At 41.9% G+C, this 22,275-nt stretch overlaps 1 protein-coding gene and 1 long non-coding RNA gene across 2 annotated transcripts; both read left to right on the forward strand.

Moving 5' to 3' along the window:
* Positions 1–937: 937 nt before the first annotated feature.
* Positions 938–1,361, forward strand: LOC110681061. The gene is made up of 2 exons (XR_002503080.1): positions 938–1,224; positions 1,286–1,361. It is a non-coding gene; the product is annotated as an uncharacterized LOC110681061 (long non-coding RNA).
* Positions 1,362–1,697: 336 nt separating this feature from the next.
* On the forward strand, positions 1,698–22,071 carry LOC5576605 (vacuolar protein sorting-associated protein 4B). The gene is given in 9 exon segments (XM_001656120.2): positions 1,698–1,865; positions 2,137–2,336; positions 17,613–17,675; positions 17,678–17,811; positions 17,813–17,995; positions 20,354–20,383; positions 20,385–20,507; positions 20,509–21,066; positions 21,126–22,071. Coding segments are annotated over 8 exon segments (1,329 nt in total). The 5' UTR covers positions 1,698–1,865; positions 2,137–2,200; the 3' UTR covers positions 21,228–22,071.
* Positions 22,072–22,275: the final 204 nt, after the last annotated feature.

Consider the following 22,275-nt stretch of genomic DNA (forward strand, 5'->3'; position numbering starts at 1 on the left):
ATGGGGAGGTGAAAATGACCGGTTGTTTTGAGCCAGAGTGACTTACGTTGCGAACTCTCCTAAAGCCACTGGAGGTCGAACGATTTCCTGCAATCTGGATACGGGCTTTTCTGGATATTGGCTCCTTGCATTTTTCCGCAACAGATTTTTTTTTCACTTTCGGTTTCAGAAAGTAAACAAGACACAAGTCTCGTCTAAGTTCGAGTAGGGTGCAGAGCTACTACACTACGATCAAAGACAAATTAAAGACATCCATGTCCCTTGCAGTTGCCCAAAATTTTATGGCTCATAAGGTAATCTAGAATGCCGTGAAAAGTGTACTGCGGTCTGTCAAACTTGGGTACCTTTTGCACTACCGAGGGACCAAATGCAGTACTAGAAGTGGTACCCAATCTCAGCCCGAGTGAGACGGACCTGCTACGATACGACGTACTTCTTCTTCTTTCTGGCGTTACTGCCCCATTGGGACAGAGCCTGCTTCTCAGCTTAGTGTTCTTATGAGCACTTCCGCAGTTATTAACTGAGAGCTTACTATGCCAATGACCATTTTTGCATTTGTATATCGTGTGGCAGGTACGAAGATACTCTATGCCCTGGGAGGTCGAGAAAATTTCCAACCCGAAAAGATCCTCGACCGGTGGGATTCGAACCCACGACCCTCAGCTTGATCTTGCTGAATAGCTGCGCGTTTACCGCTACGGCTATCTGGGCCCCATACATTGTCGCCGAATATTAGCTCAGTAGCTTTCAAAAAACCCCACTGCCGAAGTGAATCAAAAGTGCCAAGAATAGGATCCGGCTCCCTACAGAGCCGCCATCAGAATTCATAGTCAATAACCCTAATGTGACCCATCAAATGACATTTAACATTAATTGGAAAATAAAACTATTTTCAGTGCCGTTCTTTTGAACACGGTGGTTTGTGAATACCCTTTGAAGGGTAAAAAATACCCATTTTAATAAAGCAAGAAGCTCTGTCAAAAAACGGGTAAATTCAATAATGTAAAATGGGTAAATAAATACCCATTTTAGTAAAGCAATTGAAGTTTAAAAATGTGTATTTTCAAACCCATTTATGGGTGAAAATATAGTTGGCAATCATTTCGTAATCATCGAGTGCAGCTGTGCGCAGTTATCAAGTCTTAACATTAATTAAACATATTTCTATAGGTTTAACGCCTTTTCTGTTCAGTTTATTACTCGATGGAAAAGTACAAAGAAGCGGTAAGTTGGCGACTTCAGTACCATTATTCACATGAACTGATAATAATCCCGAAATTTCCAGGTTGTCTTGTTCCTGCCACAGACATCTTCAGTGCCAACGACAGTCAAAATAGAGAAGCGATTTGTTGTAGGAAAAATATATAAATGAACATAATGTATCTTTACAGTGAATATAAGTCAATAAAACAATAAATGCCTGACTATAAACATTTTTCATTCGTAACTTTCATTCCAAGGTTATGATTTGTTTTGAGGTTATGGTTATCGATAAAAACCATTAAAAAAATGGGTAAATTTTTACCCTTTTTTTGCCGCGAGCGAGATTTACAAAACGGGTAAAAAAATACCCATTCATTGACAGAAACCGCTTTTACCCTTTAAAGAGTAAACCGTGTTTACTCTTTAAATGTGGAGAGGCACTTCTAGCGGAAATGGGTGAATTTTTACCCATTAAAGGGTATTCGCAAACGACCGTGAAGTTTATTTTTCGCTTGTATAGTTGGTGCTAACGGTGATGATGTTTTTCTCCGAACGCGTAGAAATTAGGAGTCAAATTTCGAAAAGATTCTTGTAAAAATCGCAGTTTTCAGTTCAGTTTTACGTCCCCATTACCGTTAGAACACATATTTTCCTTCTTAAAGGTGAGTTTGGAACAAATTGCGAGGAAAAGTGTGGATTTTCGATAATTTTGTGCAAAATTTTCTTCCTCGCACTGTTTGTGTGTTGTTGCAGCAGTGACAAGTGTACGTCATTTTTCCGAGTAGCATAAAAATAATCAGATTTACGAACCCGTCCCGGATTAGTCATCTGCTCATTATTGGCACTATCGGAAATCGTCATTTAATTGTTTTCCAATCCAGCAAACGCTAATGGGTATAGTCTAGAAAGTGATAACAGGATCCGTTTTTTTAGTTTCCCATAACGCAGCTGGTTTTGCGTGAAGGCAAACATCCTTCCGGGAGGAGAGAGGCAAACAATGGCCGCTGGATCAACACTACAGAAGGCGATCGATATCGTCACGAAGGCCACGGAAGAGGATCGCAACAAGAACTACGAGGAAGCGTTACGCCTGTACGAGCACGGAGTGGAGTACTTTCTGCATGCCATTAAGTGTAGGTATTAATATTCCGCCAATCGATGCGGCCTTGAACTCTGGGGCTGTCCGTGACCTTTTCGAAAATGGAAGGTTGTGTGTCGACCACAGGTCAGGGGATTCGATTTCGGAATTTCAGGGAAAATCAGAGAATTTCACTTGAGGTCAGGGAAAAACTTAACGCATACTAAAATCCTGTATCCAAACGGATTTGAATATTGCATAGGTATTTTATTTTGGTGGCATGTTTTTAGTCACTCATTTTAGAGACTTGATCTCTATTTTAAGGCAATTCTTTTAAAAGTCTATATTTTTAATAGAAAGCCTTTAAAGTCTCTTTTTACCAAACTGGACCTTTTTTGCTTGTGAGTTTTTTTTTTAACTTGAGCAAAATTATTGAGGCTTCAGAGATTCTTACGTGACTATTCCGCAGGTTTTCAGGAATTTCTTCACGCATTCCTGGAGGAAATGCTTCATTAATTCTTCTACACAAGTTTCTTCAGACTTTCAGACTCCTCCAGAGATCTCTCCTGCAATACTTCTAAGGATTTCTGTACCAAACCTCGACTGTTTCAAAGATTCTTCAGCTCGACTGTTTCAAAAAGCTTTAGGCATTATCCTAATGAGGAGATTTTATCTGGCATATTTTCGAAGACAATCCAAGACACCCTACGAGAATTCCTACGCCTTTTCATCCACGGTTATTCCCAGAAATTTCATTGAAAGTTTCAGGGAAATCTATTTATAACTTTTTCAAGAATTCCTCAACAAACTCGACCTGTGATTTATCATTATGTTCCGCTGGAAATATTTCTAAAAACTCTCCTAGCATTTTTCATCCAAGAATTACTCCTGTTACTATTTATTTATTTAGTTGGTATTACATCAATTAATTTGATAAAACCTCGTTAACGATGTTACGCCAATTTACTCGGTCCATGGCTGTGTCTCTCCAACTTCGATTTTGGCCCACGTTCTCCAGATCTTGTTGCACCTGATCAAGCCACCTCGCTCGCTGTGCTCCTCGCCTTCTTGTGCCAACCGGATTCGACGCGAACACCATCTTTGCAGGATTGTTGTCCGGTAGTCTTGCAACATGCCCTGCCCAGCGCACCCTTCCGGCTTTCGCAACCTTCTGGATACTGGGTTCGCCGAAGAGTCTAGCGAGCTCGTGGTTCATTCTCCGCCGCCACACACCGTTTTCCTGTACTCCGCCAAAGATCGTCCTAAGCACCCTTCGTTCGAACACTCCAAGTGCTTGCAGGTCCTCTTCCAGCATGGTCCATGCTTCATGTCCATAGAGGACCACCGGTCTTATAAGCGTTTTTTACATGGTACATTTGGTGCGAGGGTGAATCTTTCTCGACCGCAGCTTCTTCTGAAGCCCATAGTAGGCGCGACTTCCACTGATGATGCGTCTCCGTATTTCACGACTAACGTTGTTATCAGCCGTTAACAAGGATCCGAGGTAGACGGACTCATCAACCACCTCAAAAATATCCCCGTCTATCGTAACACTGCTTCCCAGGCGGGCTCTGTCGCGCTCGGTTCCGCCTATCAGCATGTACTTTGTTTTTGACGCATTCACCATCAGGCCGACTTTTGTCGCTTCACGTTTCAGGCGGGTGTACAGGTCTGCCACCGTTCCAAATGTTCTGCCGACAATATCCATATCATCCGCGAAGCAAACAAATTGGCTGGATCTTGTGAAAATCGTACCTTGGTTATTGAACCCGGTTCTCCGCATGACACCTTCTAGCGCGATGTTGAACAGCAGGCACGAAAGTCCATCACCCTGTCGAAGTCCCCGGCGGGATTCGAACGAACTGGAATGTTCACCCGAAATCTTCACGCTATTCTGCACGGGTCTACCACAAAAGGCCGAATCACAAAAGGCCGAATCACATAAGGCCGAATCACAAAAGGCCGAAAGCACAAAAGGCCGAATCATACAAAAGGCCGAATCACAGAAGGCCGAATCACAGAAGGCCGAATCACAGAAGGCCGAATCACAGAAGGCCGAATCACAGAAGGCCGAATCACAAAAGGCCGAATCACAAAAGGCCGAATCACAAAAGGCCGAATCACAAAAGGCCGAATCACAAAAGGCCGAATCACAGAAGGCCGAATCACAAAAGGCCGAATCACAAAAGGCCGAATCACAAAAGGCCGAATCACAAAAGGCCGAATCACAAAACGCCGAATCACAGAAGGCCGAATCACAAAAGGCCGAATCACAAAAGGCCGAATCACAAAAGGCCGAATCACAAAAGGCCGAATCACAAAAGGCCGAAATATTAAAATAAATTTTACGGAAAGCCTTATTTTTCTACAATTTTAAGGACATTTTTACAGTAGGGTAAGCGGGACAAGATTTTCATTTTCATTTCATTTTCATTTTATTGGTTTGTATTAGCATATAAACGTGTTACATAATTTTCTTAGCTGAGATATGGAGTTCCTTTCAACAGCTCAATAGTTCAGTTTGCCAACAAATTTACCGGTTACAAAAAACAAATTAGCATTAAAGGGAAAAACTACAAAAAAAACCTTCAAAATTGCAAAAAAGTAATGGGGATAGTTAGAGGAAGAGTTAGAGTCCTTATTCTAATATCACAGTCTACGCGCCAGTTGTTCTAGCAAAGGATTTGCTGAAATAGAACATCCCAACCAGAACTTGGGAAGTACACGCTGGATCCAGTCGTCAATAATTTCCATCTTCGCTAGCCTATGCACGTCTTCAGTGGGGTAGAACGGGTCCAAGTTCAGCATCATCTTCAATATACGATTTTGCTTCACCTGAAGCTTCTTCCTGTGAGTAGCGGCGCAGTCAAACCAGGCAGGAAAGCCATACGTTATGGAAGGAAGAAACAACATCTTGTAAAGAAGCATTTTAGATTTCTTATCCAGCTGTGAGCGTCTCTTGATCAGTGGGTAAAGCATTCTGGTCAGTTTGTCGCATTTACTCAGTGTGTTCTTGATATGGGATGCGAAGGTCAGCTTACGATCTAAAGTTAGACCAAGATACCCCACGTTTTCGGACCATGGAATTTGTTGTCCCCATATTGAAATTTCATTCTGAGGAAGTTTTTGTGGGGATCGTTTTCTAGTGAAGAAAATTGTCTGCGATTTGTTCGAGTTGGTCTTGATCTTCCATCTACGCTGATAAGTTTCAATGGCGTTTTGTGCCGCTTGCAGTTTGTTCACTACAACACCTGCATCCTTATCCGCTGCGATGAACCCAGTATCGTCCGCGAAGAGAAAGTACTGCACGCCATCTAGCATCACCAGGTCACCGGTGAAGATGTTGTAGAGCGTCGGGCTTAAAACAGCACCTTGAGGGACGCCGAAGGGCACTCCATGTCTGCTAGAGGTATGACCGTTAACAGTCACGTGGAACGATCGATTTGACAGGAACGAACGAATAATTTTCAGAATGTAGGATGGAAAGTTCCCAAGATGCATCTTGTGCAAGATTGCTTCCTGCCACACAGAATCGTACGCCTTTTCAACATCAAGAAGCACCATTCCTGACGACTTCTTCTGCGAAAAGTTGGTTCGAATCTCCTTCACAAGTCGAGCTAGCTGATGGTTGGTGGAATGTCCAATTTTGAAACCAAATTGAACATCAGGAATAAGACGCGTAGTTTCAAGATGTTGTTCGATGCGCTTCAAAATTACACGCTCAAGAAGCTTGCTAAAGGCAGATAGCAGGCTAATTGGCCTATAGTTGGATGCATTCGTTGAGTCCTTGTTTGGCTTCGGTATAGCGATCACTACTGCGTGCTTCCACTTGGCAGGAAAGTAACCAAGACGGAAACAAGCAGAAAAGATTTTTGCGAGAAAAATATAAGCCTTCCGAGGCAATTTCTTGAGCACACAATTCCGGATGCCGTCTTGACCCGGAGACTTTTTTGCCTTGAGCCTACGGATAAGCTGTATAATTTCTTTTGGACGAATCAACCACGGATGAGCATCAGCCAGGCGAATTTGATCGATGTGTGTGATCGACTCGTTCACCGCAACCACAGTTTCTGGATCATCAATCATTTTATTGACATGAGATTGAGCAAAACTTGAGGCTAGTAGTTGGGCCTTCTCAGACGACGAAGCGATAATATTGTCTTCTTGACGCAACGGAGGACTGTATTTGGTTGATTTCTTCAGAGCTTTGGAAATTCTCCAAAGTGTGTCTCGATCGTTGTTCAGGGTGCGCAGCGTGTCCTGGAATTTTTTGAAGTTGGCCTGATAGCATTCTTCGCGTATTCTCTGGTTGAGTGATAGCACTATACTCCGGTAGATGGGATCTCTCCTTCTATACCATTGGCGTCGACGTTTGTTTCGCAATGCAATTAATCTGCGAGTGTTTTCGGGAATTGTCGCTGTTTGATACGGACGTGTCTGCAGTTCAGGGACTGAAACAGATTCGGCTTCAACAATGGTCCTCGTTAACAGTTCGATGGCATTGTCAACCTCTGCTTCGCTGCTTAAGATTGTGATCGCTGGGTCAAGCAGATCCAACTTTGAGTTTATTAATTGCTGAAAACGAGACCAGTCTGTACGTGCATAGCAATGGAACTTCGGTGGTGTCTCCGTAGCTGGAGCTGATAAGTTGATTTTGAAGATTACCGGAAGATGGTCTGATGACAGTTCGTTAAGAGTAGTCGGCTTGGTCATGTCTAACAGGTTGTTGGAGAGAGTTAGATCCAGAGTAGATGGACGACCGCGACCCGTGGGGTGGAATGTAAAAGAATCCGGGAAGTGGATATAAAAGTTGCGGCATGTGGCTTCCTGAAACAGCAGTTGGCCAGCCTTGTTGGCTTTTAAACAGTTCCAATGACGATGGCGGGCGTTCAAATCGCCCACTATGAAGAACGGCTCTGTGAATCTGGTGAGAGTTGAGATGTCGCGACGAAACTGTGTCCAGACTGATCTTCTTCTTGCTCCTGGGAAGTATGCGGCAATAATATGTATATTTCCGTCTGACGTGCAAATCGAAATGCCTACGCTTTCGATAATCTTGGTAGTGATGTTGAGCTCTGTAAATCTGATGCCCTTTCGAACCGCTATAAGGACTCCTCCTCCTCTTTCAGCATCGTTAGAAGTGCGGTCAAAGCGAACACATGAAAATTTCGGATGAAGGAAAGAATGTTTTTGTTGTAGCCAGGTTTCAGTAACTATCCCTACATCTACTTCATTACGTTCTAAGAAGTCAAAAAACTCGAGTTTCCTGCCATGAATGGAACGCCCATTCCAATTTGCGAGGCGTAAGTAGTCTGAGTTAGACATTGTAGATGTACTTAGTTGTCAGCTCGAACAGAGCTAGAAGTTGTTGCTGTTTTGACTGACAATTTGCTAGCCGATCAAACATATCTCTTGCCAGAGCTAAAAACTCCGAAAGCGAGAATAGATCTTTATTACCAGATGTTTGATCTTTTAAGACCTGGGCGTATGAGCTACCCGAAGGAGGAATGAACGTGTTGTTTGGGCGGTCTTGGGAGGAACGGAAGAGGAGTGGGGGAGGCGCTGATTGCCGGCGTTCTGCTCTTAGTTTCGCCAACTTCTCGATGTATATTTTACGACTTGGACAGCCACGATAGTTCGCAGTATGTTGGCCACTGCAATTCGCACATTTGATTAGTGCCCGTGTTTCGTTCGGGTTGTTTCGCTGCAAGTCCGCTTTTTTCGGAAGTTTGCATTCAGTCGAGTGATGTTTTTCACCACACTTAACACACAGAGGAGGGAGATTACAATTCCTCATTCCGTGACCAAAACGTTGGCAACGGTGACACTGGACAGCATCTGTGGGTCTTCTTTCATAGTAGCGCCATTTCACTACGGTGTTGAAAACAGCTTTTACCTTTTGCAAATCTGCTAGTTTAACACTTCCTTTCACAAAGTGGAGTAGATACAAAGCAATTTCTTCTTGCCCAATAACTTTGAGAGAAAGTAACTTTACTTCAGTGGCTACTACACCGAGATTAGCAAGTTCTGTTTCCAACTCAGCGATATCGTATGACGATAGCCCTGATAGAACGATTTTCACCGGTTGCTCGGATGCAAGGGTGTACGTGTGGAACTCGACGTTGGATTTTTTCAACGCATCGACCGAACTGTGGAAACTTTCTTCGCTCATGCAAAGTAGTTGTACTCCCGATCTGGTTACTTTCATGTGATACTCGGTTTGCGCGATATTGATTTTCGACATCAGTTCACGTAGCTGTTTGGTTGTTAGATTAACAACCGTTATGGGCGGGATACGAATCTTTTTCGTCTTGGACGAAGTGCTCGCAGTGGTCATGACTGGAGTAAGTATTGGCATCTCTTCGGTGTTCTCGTCTACCTCTTCCTCCGATAGAAGGTCGTATTCGTTGCTCACGGTGATATTGATATTATGTTGAATTGAGCCGCTACTGGTACAGCCGCTGGGATGTTGTTCAGTTGGTCTTTTTGGCGAATTGGCATTGGCATTGGATACGGATGACATTTCTTCCATACACGGGCTTTTCGGTCGGGGTGGATGAAGATTCGGGTCGGTGAGGTTATGCTCTGACACTAAGCCGCGCTTTTGCCTTGAATGTGTTTCGCTTCTAAGGATTCTTTGCGACGTTTTCGAGGCCGCATTTTGACCGCCAGTGCTCACGGGGTCTACCTGGGGCTTCAGAGTGCCGAATCGCGATTTTTTACTTCGAAGTGAACGTAGAAAACTCGGAAAAAGTGAGGCGCGAATATATGGTTTGTTTACTAGGCAGGCAGTGTTGCCAAAAAAAGGGCGGGACAAGATGCACAAGTAACATTACTAGCTGAATCAGAGTGTATGGTTAGTGGTTTTTGGGTGTGTCAGCTGGTCTATTCTTGGCTGACACACCCAAAAAAAAGGTCTATGATGGAGCTTAAGTAGTGGTACTGTTGTATTTTGTACAACATAATTGTAAAAATCTGGCAAAAACTGGAAGGGTATACAGTGCCTGTTCGATTTTGGCAACATGCAAAAATTTTCATGTTACCTAAATTTAATGGTTGTTTTTATTAAAACTTGTATCGACGTATAAAATTTACCTATTTTGAATATGGTAAGCCTTAAGAAGGCCCACAGAATCATTGAGATTGACAGGATTTGTGACTGACCATGATCCATTTTTGTGTACATGGATTTCCGTGTTGCCAAATTCAAACCGAGTCAAAATCGAACAGGCACTGTACGATGAAAAGTATTCTTCGTAAACTTAGTATTCTTATGATCACTTAAGGTGATTATAAAACGAAGCCAAACTTTGAATTTTCAAGTGCACAAGACTGGAGAATCTGACAAGAGTTCGCGTTGAAAATCAATCAAATTGCTTGCTTGCTGGTAGTGACAAATGGGATAAAATTTGCGGAGCGCTATTTGGTTCACAAGTCTTGTGCTCTTGAAAATTTGAGGTGTGGCTTCGTTCTATAATCACCTTAAACACTTGTTGTACCCTATCGCAGCAATCATTCTCCTGCTTGTTGCGTAAAAGACTATGTTGGCATTATACCGGGCAAACGCTTGCTGTCCGAACTCGCTGTCGCTCGTCGGACCTAAACATGGAAAAACATCCTCTGCTTGCATTATACCGGGCAATTGGATTTGCTATTTGCATGACACCAAATAGATGCTATACACAACTCTCGGATATCGGAGACTTCGGCGGCCTTCTGCCGCCTCAGTTCCTCTATCCTCAATGCGGCTTCGCCGCATGGAGGATAGCGCACTGGTTACTGACATGACTGCATTTAACAAAGCATGGACTTGTTCTTTTCATATCGAAGCTTTATTCTTTAGGATTGTAACTCTAATTTGGCCTTCTGTGATTCGGCTTTTTGTGATTCGGCCTTTTGTGATTCGGCCTTTTGTGATTCGGCCTTTTGTGATTCGGCCTTTTGTAATTCGGCCTTTTGTGATTCGGCCTTTTGTGATTCGGCCTTTTGTGATTCGGCCTTTTGTGATTCGGCCTTTTGTGATTCGGCCTTTTGTGATTCGGCCTTTTGTGATTCGGCCTTTTGTGATTCGGCCTTTTGTGATTCGGCCTTTTGTGATTCGGCCTTTTGTGATTCGGCCTTTTGTGATTCGGCCTTTTGTGATTCGGCCTTTTGTGATTCGGCCTTTTGTGATTCGGCCTTCTGTGATTCGGCCTTCTGTGATTCGGCCTTCTGTGATTCGGCCTTCTGTGCATTCGGCCTTTTGTGGTAGGCTAGAATGTATTCGGCCTTTTGTGATTCGGCCTTCTGTGATTCGGCCTTTTGTGATTCGGCCTTTTGTGATAATCCCATTCTGCACACCGTCCATCGTTGCTCTTATTAGTCTTGTGAGCTTCCCGGGAAAGCTGTACTCGTCCATTATTTTCCATAGCGGACTTTGGGGCAAGTGTGCCATAGGGGCAAGTGTGCCACCCCTGCTTTTTATAAAAACTACAATATATATTTTTTCTTTGAGCTTTACAATATGTTCTTCCATAGTTCACAATATAATAATCAAAATATGATGAACATTGCTCTATTTTACACGTATTTACATCGATTTTTGCAAAGACAACCAAATTTGAGTGGATTTTTATAAGATATCGTTGTTTCCAAATAGCATGGTAAAAGGTAAATTATCAACAGATTTTTCCAACGTACTGTACATCGTGAAACTATTCAAATGTGTAAGTTATTGTGGCATTTGAACGAAAAAAGTATTTAGTTTTACATACAAAATCCAGATTGGTTGAAATGTATAGTTATTGGGGCAAGTGTGCCACCTATTTGGTAAACAAAAATTGTTGAAGTGAAATTTATAAAAATGTAAACATCATCAACAAAATCATAGTAATAAACTAAAATGAGGCACCGGTAGTGGTTTCTGAAGTATAGTAGGGGAATAACTAACATGTTTGCCCCCCAAAGTGATTTTATCTCAAAATATTCAATAATAACATATTTTCGGCTTATTAAGTACCGTTTTACATATCTACATCAATATTTTACCGTTATTTAGTGCTGATCTAGTGTAATATTATACATATTTGCCGTAATATAAGGGTACTACTTATATTGTATTGAATGGAGACAAAAATAACCATTTTAGTTATTCGAATGAGTAATAGAGAGTTACGCATGTTTTGAACCTTGTTATAAAGCACCACCTTATTACGGTAAACTTAAAATTATTTTTTAAATTATCGATTAGCGTCTGCTTTTTAAGTAATATTAAAATGAAATTAATATGAAATTAAGAAAATTTCATTACAAGTTGAATTACATGCGATGTTCATTCGGTGGCCGTCTTGCCCCATATGGGTGGCACACTTGCCCCATAGTGTCGAAAAATAGGTTATTTTGGATGATATTTGAGAAGCTCCAAAACTAATACTTTTTGAAATTATTTTCATTTAAAATGGCACATTGGTTATGAAAAGATGTGAAACTATCATCATGAGGCTAAATAGGTGGTTTTTATGAGCCTTGGGCAAAGTTAGAGAACAATTTGCTTAAGGTGGCACACTTGCCCCAAATTCCGCTAGCTCTTCGCGGTCGATGCTATCATAAGCCGCTTTGAAATCGATGAACAAGTGATGCGTTGGGACTTGGTATTCACGGCATTTCTGGAGGATTTGCCGTACAGTGAAGATTTGGTCCGTTGTCGAGCGGCCGTTGATGAAACCAGCTTGATAACTTCCCACAAACGCATTTGTTATTGGTGATAGACGACGGAAGATAATCTGGGATAGCACTTTGTAGGCGGCATTCAGGATAGTGATCGCACGATAGTTTTCACATTCCAGTTTGTCGCCCTTCTTGTAGATGGGGCATATGACCCCTTGCTTCCACTCCTCCGGCAGCTGTTCCGTTTCCCAGATTCTGACAATCAGCCGATGCAGACAGGCTGCCAACCTCTCCGGGCCCATTTTGATGATTTCAGCTCCAATACCATCCTTACCAGCGGCCTTGTTATTCTTGAGCTGGTTGATGGCATCCTTAACTTCCCTCAATGTGGGGGCAGGTTGGTTTCCTTCATCCGCCGTGCTGACGTAGCCACTTCCTCCGCTGTCGTGACCCTCGGCGCCCGTGTTCTCCGTGCCATTCAGGTGTTCATCGTAGTGCTGCCTCTACCTTTCAATCACCTCACGTCCTTCCGTCAAGATGCTTCCGTCCTTATCCCCACACATTTCGGCTCGCGGTACGAAGCCTTTTCGGGATGCGTTAAGCTTCTCGTAGAACTTTCGCGTTTCTTGTGAACGATGCAGCTGTTCCATTTCTTCACATTCCGCTTCTTCCAGGCGGCGCTTTTTGTCCCGGAATAGGCGGGTTTGCTGCTTTCGTTTTCTTTTATATCGCTCCACGTTTTGTCGCGTTCCTTGCTGCAGCATTGCAGCCCGCGCTGCATCCTTCTCCTCCAAAACCTGCCTGCATTCATCGTCGAACCAATCGTCACATGTCCTCCTTTCCACGTACCCGACGATGCTCTCGGCTGCGTTGTTGATGGCTGCTTTTAGGTTGCTCCAGCAGTCCTCAAGAGGGGCTTCGTCAAGCTCGCCCTCTTCCGGCAACGCTACCTCGAGATGCTGCGCGTATGCGGCAGCGACGTTCGGTTGGGCCAGTCGCGCTAGGTTATACCGAGGCGGGCGTCGATACCGTACATTGTTAATGACGGATAGTTTTTGGCGCAGTTTCACCATCACGAGGTAGTGGTCGGAGTCAATGTTAGCGCCACGATAGGTTCTGACGTCGGTAATATCGGAGAAGTGCCGTCCATCGATCAAAACGTGGTCGATTTGTGATTCCGTCTGCAGTGGTGATCTCCAGGTGTATCGATACGGGAGGCTGTGCTGGAAGTAGGTGCTGCGAATGGCCATGTTCTTGGAGGCGGCAAAATCTATCAGTCGTAAGCCGTTCTCGTTCGTCAGCCGGTGGGCGCTGAACTTTCCAATCGTCGGTCTGAACTCCTCCTCCTGGCCAACCTGAGCGTTTAAGTCTCCTATGATGATCTTGACGTCGTGGCTTGGGCAGCGGTCGTACTCGCGTTCGAGCTGCGCGTAAAATGCGTCCTTGTCATCATCAGTGCTTCCGGAGTGAGGGCTATGCACGTTTATGATGCTGAAGTGGAAGAACCGGCCTTTGAGCCTCAACTTGCACATTCTTTCGTTGATCGGCCACCACCCGATCACGCGCCTCTGCATATCACCCATCACTATAAAAGCTGTTCCCAGCTCACGTGTGTTGCCGCAGCTCTGGTAGATGGTATGATTATCTCTAAACGTTCGCACCAATGCTCCTGTCCAGCACACCTCCTGCAGCGCTACGATGTCGAAACCGCGGATCTTCAGTACATCGGAGAGTATGCGAGTACTTCCAATGAAGTTGAGAGATTTGCAGTTCCACGTACCGAGTTTCCAATCGCAAGTCCATTTTCGTCGCTGTGGTCTTTGCCGATTGTTCCGGTCCGTATTCTCTCGTTGACGTTCCTGTGCTGGTGTATTTTTACGGCTGGCTTGCAGGGCCTGACACCAACCCCCTAGATTTCCGGAGGACCATTCCCCCTATATGTTCGGAGGGCCATAGTGCGCAGTTTAGCTTAGAGTCCTTCTCTGGCACTCGGACGATGATCAGCCGCCCCTGACATGGGGAACAGACGCTGTTGTGAGCCGCTCCTAACATGGAGTACAGACGCTCAAGGTTTGCAGAAGCAAAAGCAAAAGCAAACCCCCCCTTCCCTGTCAGCATACGACCAAAGTTCCCACCGGGGGTTGGTTACCCGATCTTCCCTAAGGTTACTCGTACCCCGGCCAGTACCACGAGGAGGTAGGGATAGGAGTTGCTGACAAGAGGCTAAGGACCACACAATGGGGTCTATTTTATTCCTGTAGGTACGCGAGGTACCAATGGTACGCCATGCCCAGCCATTTACCGTGCCAATTACTCCTGTAGTTCTTCCAAATATTTCCCAATGGGTTTCTGAAATCTTCAAAATATGAAAGTTTTACACAAGTTAATACTACAACAATTTTCTAGTGATTCCTCCGGTAATTCCTAAGCATTTTTTAGAAACTTTTTAAGGAATTCATGCTGGACCTATGTAGTAAGTAGAGATTCTCTCCTCTCTCGCTCTCCTTTTTATTAAAACAGTGCAATAGATCGAAATACATACAATGTTCTTGGCTAGTGTTGAATCTTTGGCCGAATATCTGAAATAATTTCTGATGGAATTACTATGAATCATAAAAAATACATACAATAATACGATCAGTGAAATTCTCAAAACAAGTCTTGGAAATATTGTTAGAGAAATATTTGGTCTGATTTTATAGAATCTTATCAGATTACTGAGATCGGTAACATTTTATTGGGTGTTGTTGGCTATCGAAAAAGTTTGTAAAACTATCGCCACGTGCAATTGAATGACAAATATTGAAATGCAAATAGTGTTTCAAATGCACACAGCAATACTAACATTTTCTGGACTCGGGTTTTTATCGAAAAAGTGTGTATAAGGAACAAACTCTCAACTTTTGATTCCTGTTTAGTTTTGTTTTCTTGGTTTCTTTTTTGTTCCTGTTTGGACTCTTTTTTTCAGACAAGAGGTCTCTAAAGTTAAACTCAGTCGCTACCTCAGTTTTTTGTTATATTGTAAATATTGTATATTATCGAACGCGACGATTTGTAATCGCCGCCAGTTATTGCGGCGCTTATATTAAATCCACATCCAGCGGCGGCGGTAACGCGCAGAAGATATGCGCGCAATTCAAACGCAACGTCAAAATTCAAGTAGGCTTGGACTTTTTCGTCCTTCAAGGACACAAATGTTTCAAATTTGCTAAATCTGAAACATTTGGTGATTTTCATTATCACTGCGACAGTATATCGAGATTTTCAGATAATCGCATTACGTGGATTTATCTTGCAGAGCACAATAAACCGTCGCCAGCCAACCAGCCGCTGCGAATTTGACGTTTCACCAGTCTTACCAACACAACGACAAATCACCTCCTTTGATTCGTTTGCTGGCGACGATTTTGTCGGTCTATTTGAAAGTTTGCGGCGCGTTTTGTTGTCCATGAAACAGACAATACAAAATGGACATGTCTGTAGCCTTCGGATCTTAGCCTTTAGTGCTTCGATTGACCTGAAAGTTTGATAATATCTTTGCCCAAAACAAAACTCTCATTTTCAGACACAAATTTATAAATTATCACAAATACAGTCAACTCTACATAATTCGATATTGAAGGGATCATCGAGTTATAGAACACAAAACTGGTACAAATGTGATCTAAGGAACAACCGAGGTAGCCATGAAAACCAACTTTTACTATGGATCTCTAACTTGATATCGAGATATGAAATCGATTAAGGGAGTGTTGGCTGTATTACATTGAGTCAAAAGATTTTTTATGGTTCTCTAATTTGATATTGAGATATGAAATATGGAGTAACAGAGAGTTGAATGTATTCTTAAAATTATTAATAAGGTCCTAACATGTTTTATAAAATCTTGTATTTAATAAATATAGCGATAGAGCACATTTTTTTATCATGTATGACCTTTGCTTTGTTGACAATACGCCGCAAGGGGTTTTACTTGTTAACACTGTACTCAAAACAATCAACACGTCGATGCTACGTGAAAACATACGCAGTTTTTTTTCCATCTCAATACATTCCATTCCAATCTCAAACATCAATATTCTAAAATGATAAAATTTGTATGAGTCATTTGGCGGGCATTTTCGAAAAAAATGTATTCCTTTTTTTTAGTTGGAACACTGACTTAAAACATGCCTATTACTTCTTTTCTTTGTTAAGTAGTTTTGGGGTTGCATGTTATTTCAAAAGACATTTCAAGAATTTACTCAGTTTTCAAGGGTTGCTCACTCCACCCCATTGGCGAAACCGCCCCCACTACCACTAGTAACGTCACCCCTACGGATAAATATTTCTGAAGATACTCAAATTTGATATATGAATGAAGGATCCCTAATAATAATGTGTTTTTTTTTTAAATATTTCTATAAGTATCTTACAAATCTTATGAGTAGTACCGATAATGCCTTAGAAACGTTTCTCTTCTGGCAAACCCGGTCAATTTCTGTATTATTCAATTAATGACTGACTTTCCAACAATGTTGGATCTTTCATTACACCTGAATGCTGTTAACATGTTCAAACAATTAAAATCTATTCATTTGTAACAATACTTTATTTTCAAAAATAAAGATTGCTATTTAATGATTACTTAATACAAACATAATGCAAATGTTTAGTTCTCCATTTAAAAATAATTAAGATATACCTATTTCGATTTATATAAACAAATTCAATAGTCAGGATTGTTGGAGATCAGGTACATCACACACCCTGTAGCGGAGGTGTCTGGAGGTAAACATATTGTAAGATAGAGGTAAGAGAAGGAAATTGTAATATATACCCAGACAGTGAAATAAAAGAGAGGAGCTGGCTGGTAGCGATATCAGTCAGTAGCCTGCGGTGTGGAGCGAATAGCCTTGTTGTGATTTTGTCGTAGTTTATTTCAACAGGTTATGGGCCCAGAAAACGCCTGGAAGACGCTGAGGCGGCTTCAATGAGGGACCACGAGGAAGCACCTGGACGAGGAGACATGGCCTAGACGAGGAGGCAGAATCTCGGTGAGGAGGTAGAGCCTGGACGGAAGGTGGAGTCTGGACGGGAGGTGGCTTGGACGAGATTCCCAAGAGTTGGAGGCCAAGATGCCGAGGACGAGGCAGAAGGTGCGGATGCTGGCTGATCGGACGACGAGCTTGGAAGAGCTAGAGGAACTCGAGAGTCAGGAGGAGCTCGTAGGATGGCGCAGTTGACCACGAGGACAATGGTGCAGCTGGCCAGGAGAAGCTCGACTAGGAGGAGTTCGGTAGCTGGAGCTCAGTGCCAGAAGGAGCTTGGTGGACAAGAGAGCTCGGGTGGCAGATGGCGGTTTGAAGGTTGTGTGATGAGGAGGAGTGTTGGAGATCAGGTACATCACACACCCTGTAGCGGAGGTGTCTGGAGGTAAACATATTGTAAGATAGAGGTAAGAGAAGGAAATTGTAATATATACCCAGACAGTGAAATAAAAGAGAGGAGCTGGCTGGTAGCGATATCAGTCAGTAGCCTGCGGTGTGGAGCGAATAGCCTTGTGTTTTGTTGTCGTTAGTTATTTCAACAAGGATCATTTCTGAAAAACGACTGGAAGGTCAGTGAAAGTCAGGGAATTTCAATCTCAAAATTAAGTCGTCACCCTGCTGAAACGTTATCTAATTCGTGTCACTTTTTCTTGTAGATGAAGCACAGGGCGACAAGGCAAAGGATTCCATTCGAGCGAAATGTCTTCAATACCTGGACCGAGCGAAAAGCTGAAAGCTTATCTGAAAAAGGGCAAAAAGAAGCCGGTCAAGGATGGCGGTAGCAGCTCGAAGGACAGCAAAGGCGGCAAGAACAACGGGGATAGTTCGGATTCCGACTCGGATGATCCGGAGAAGAAAAAAGCTGCAGTCCAAGTTGGAAGGGGCCATTGTCGTGGAGAAGCCTCACGTTAAGTGGTCGGACGTCGCTGGGTTGGAGGGGGCCAAGGAAGCACTGAAGGAAGCTGTTATATTACCGATTAAATTTCCACATTTGTTCACGGGGAAAAGAATACCCTGGAAGGGAATTTTGCTGTTTGGGGTAAGTTGGTGTAGATGTTTGTATAACAGGGCTGGAAGTGACTGCGATTTCTTGAAACAAGAACTTTAGAGAATTCATGTAAGGCTGGTGGCAGCTCTCTTTTTAGAGATAGTCTATAGAAGTATCTTTTTCGAATTGAAGGTCTCTCTCTCTCTAATGTCTATTTTTTAACCAAATGGTTTCTAAATCCCCTTTTTTACTTTTACTTTATGCACTAAATTTTGGCGCAAAATTCTAGACTCTTATGCAATTATTTTCCAGGAATTTCTTCTCAGATTTCTGGAGAAAAAACATCGTAAATTCAGCTGGCGTTTATTTTTCAGAATACTTCTAAATAAGGTACCGCGGGGCAAGTGGGAACGAAAAAAAACGATAGTTCAAAACAAATTGTTCAATACAATTTTCAAATGTCAATATTTTTCAAATCCAACAACACAATCACGTTTTGCAACATATTTGCTGGTGTGTGCATGAAACTAATAGAATAATTTCAAAATTGTGAAAACCTTGGAAGAAGTTTTAGAATGAGCCAATGGACGCAGTTACCTCGCTAAGCGGGGCAAGTGGGACACATCCAGTTTCATGCGTCAATCCACATCAGTAAGTCAACCATTACAATAATAGAATTGATAAGTCATAGATTTTTAATTTTAAGTACATATTTGATGTACATAAGGGATCAACCATAAAATACGTTACGTTTTAGGAAGAAACCCTTATTTAATAGTATGTCACCTCACATTTAATATTAACTGAAAATTCCTCAATAAAAGCGTAAAGAGGAATTAAACATGTTCAAAATATATCATTATAAGTTGTTAATTAAAATATAGCACATAAACATTCAATAATTGACGAAATTATAAATATGTTTTGTTATTATTTATATGCATGGCAGAAAACCACCTTATGGGATGGAATTGTTTTCCATCACTACTTAATTTGGTAGAAATAACAAATAAAATTCAAATAACATAGAAAATTAATGTTCTCATGATGCATTTCAAAGTTCAGCTGTGTGTTTGTTCAATTTTGAAGTCGTATTTCAAAAATAAAAAAAAAATAATTAAAAAATAAAGAATAATAACACTTTTTTTCTCCCTCTTAGGCAATTACGTAATTTGGAGGTTGATCTTTTTTGGTAAAAATCATTTGTTTGAATGTTTTAGTGCTACTCTCTAGCAAAATGTATGAAACGTGTACGAAAAGTTTTGATTCTGATTTTTTGTTTTGATAGTTCCCACTTACCCCAGGTACAAATATATTTTGGGTAGATAGACCATCAAAAATTTCATATGAAATGAAAACAAAATACTGGTTTATCGTTTGCAGCTTATAATTATATCTAAATTATAGCTCATTGGTGAAAATTCGGTTTAAAACACATTTATTTTTTGCGAGCCAATGCAAGACGTGAAACGTGTCACAATTTGTCATGCAAGTTGAAAATGGCGCTGAACTGACAACTGTTACATGAACCACATGGTTATAAAATTAACAATATGTTTAGTACTAAATACATTCCTTGGCATTGTATCTTCAACTTTCTAGAAGAATACCCGCATGAAAAACTTTTCCTAGTTGAGCTATGACGAAACGCCCCACTTACCCCGGATCTCACTTGCCCCGGGGTACTTACTCTTTCTTAAATTTCAATAGAGATATTCCACAAATTCTACCTAGAAATTGGTCCAGAGATTTCCAAAGGGATGTTAAAAAAATTGCTCCATGAAATCGAACACAATTGTCAATTACCGCCCGTAATTTCCACAGGGATTACCTCTGATATTATTACAGAATTTCTTTCAGAGATTCTACCACCGAATTTCCAGTAGTTACTCTAGCAGTTCTCTCAAGATAACTACTGACATTCATCCAAAAAAAGTCTTCAAAGATTTATAGAGTTTGCTAAGTATATTATATGAAAACCTCCTGGGTTTTCATATATATACTTGGCTATTTCTTTAAATGTAGACACATTCAACAGTAAACGTTTTTTTGAAACAAACATAAACGTAACAAATATTTTTGAGAAATTTACGAAACATCGCTAAAAGAATTTCAGGATGAATTCCTAGAATAATTGGTAAAGAAATCTCTAGAAGATTTTTTGAGGGATTCCTGAAAAAGTCTTTGAAAGAATTGCAGTAGAAATCTCTAGAACATTTACTAGAAGAATTCCTAAAGTTTTTCCTCAAGACATCGTCGAAGCTGGAGTCCCTAGAGTTTTGCTGTAGGATTGACTCAACATTTTGATATTTCAGAGACTTACATTGAAATAGTGACCAGGTCTCTAAAAAAAGGCTTGCTACAAGCCCTGGTATAGACTGTCATCTAAGCTCTGATTTTTCGTTTCAGCCACCCGGTACGGGTAAATCATACTTGGCCCAAGGCAGTGGCCACGGAGGCAAACAATTCTACGTTTTTCTCGGTGTCAAGTTCTGACTTGGTGTCGAAATGGCTCGGTGAGTCTGAAAAGCTGGTAAAGAATCTGTTCGAATTGGCCCGAACTCAACAAACCTAGCATTATCTTTATCGATGAAGTGGACTCGCTGTGCTCATCACGGTCGGACAATGAAAGCGAAAGTGCCCGTCGAATTAAAACGGAATTCCTGGTACAGATGCAGGGCGTGGGTAGTGATAACGATGGAATTTTGGTGCTCGGAGCCACCAATACCCCATGGATTTTAGACTCCGCCATTCGAAGACGCTTCGAGAAACGTATCTATATCCCTTTGCCTGAAGAACATGCCCGGTTGGTTATGTTTAAGCTTCATCTGGGTAACACGTCTCACTGTCTAACGGAGGAAAACATTCGCACCTTGGCTAAAAAGACGGAAGGATACTCTGGGGCTGATATTTCAATTGTAGTTCGCGATGCACTGATGCAACCGGTACGAAAGGTTCAGTCGTCAACGCATTTCAAAAAGATCACTGGCCCATCGCCTGTTGATAAGGAAACGATCTGTGACGACCTATTGGTACCTTGCAGTCCGGGTGATTCTGGAGCTATCGAGATGACTTGGATGGAGGTACCCAGTGATAAACTATCCGTTCCACCGGTCACCATGGTAAGTTCAATTCTTGAATAGCGTATCCTTGTTTTTCCTAACGAATGAAACCTTTGCAGAGCGATATGCTGAAATCGCTTTCCAGCACCAAACCAACCGTGAACGAGGAAGATATGAAGAAATTGGACAAATTCACGGAAGATTTCGGACAAGAAGGCTAGACCATACGATCTTCAATGGAGTGGAGAAGCTCCCCAAAATGGGTATCCCAGAGTTGGCCTCGTAAGTTTGCCTTTTCTTCAATTCAATCCTTTCGACCTCGGATGTTTCCTGTTTCTGATTTAAGGATACTGAATGTGTCCACTTGGTGATATATTTAGGGCGCCCTCGTGAAATGTCAGCTATGAAAGAAGTCGAACTAGGACGGTTATAACACTGCGAATCTGCTGGGGTGAACTCCACATACTTAATAGATTTTTATAGCTCTAGATTCAAACACAGATACAAACTTCACCTGCATATAAATGCGAAGCGTTTTTGAATATATGGATATATTTTCACTTCTCTTCTATCGTTTTTCCCTATTTTACCTTGCGAAACTGTACGAATAATATATTAGCAGATACTGATTTGAGGATAGTGAGTAATCGTTGAAGCAAACAGTGTCGTTTCATTTTTTTGTGTTTTATAGTCCATCCAAATTCTACAAAGAGTTCTTCACTTGGGCACTCAATGTGTATAATCTGTATATCTTAAGAACAGCCCAATAGTTACGTCCCACATTTACTACCCCTATTCGTATAATTGCCCTGTGTCCTATGGGATTTTCTATTTACATGGGACAGTTATGCGAACAGGGACAGTATAGTTCGAGATGACTGCTTTAGCGGGACGTAATATATGGACTTTACGTATATAATACATGTATTTGCTCGGTTAATTGGACACTGCAAAATAGATTCGTGGACATAATTACCATTATAGAATTCAAAAGCAAACGAAACAAACATGCTGAAAAAAAAGAGAAATAAATAAGTGAATACTACACTGTTATATTGCTGAAAAGTGAGGATGAATAATGGTCACATGTTGAAAGAAAGCCTTTCCTCCGTGAAATACGATCTACTTTGAGTGCTCTATAGAATGAATCATATACCATCATCACCTTGATTTGGGCCCCTTCGCATTGCTCGATACCGGGTAATGAGAAAGTGGACTCTTTCGCCAAGATGGGAGCTGTTGCGGCGTGCAACGGGGTTTGCTCTGTTG

Source organism: Aedes aegypti, unplaced genomic scaffold (genome assembly GCF_002204515.2).
Source record: "Aedes aegypti strain LVP_AGWG unplaced genomic scaffold, AaegL5.0 Primary Assembly AGWG_AaegL5_hic_scaff_319_PBJ_arrow, whole genome shotgun sequence".
Classification (NCBI taxonomy): Eukaryota; Metazoa; Arthropoda; class Insecta; order Diptera; family Culicidae; genus Aedes; species Aedes aegypti.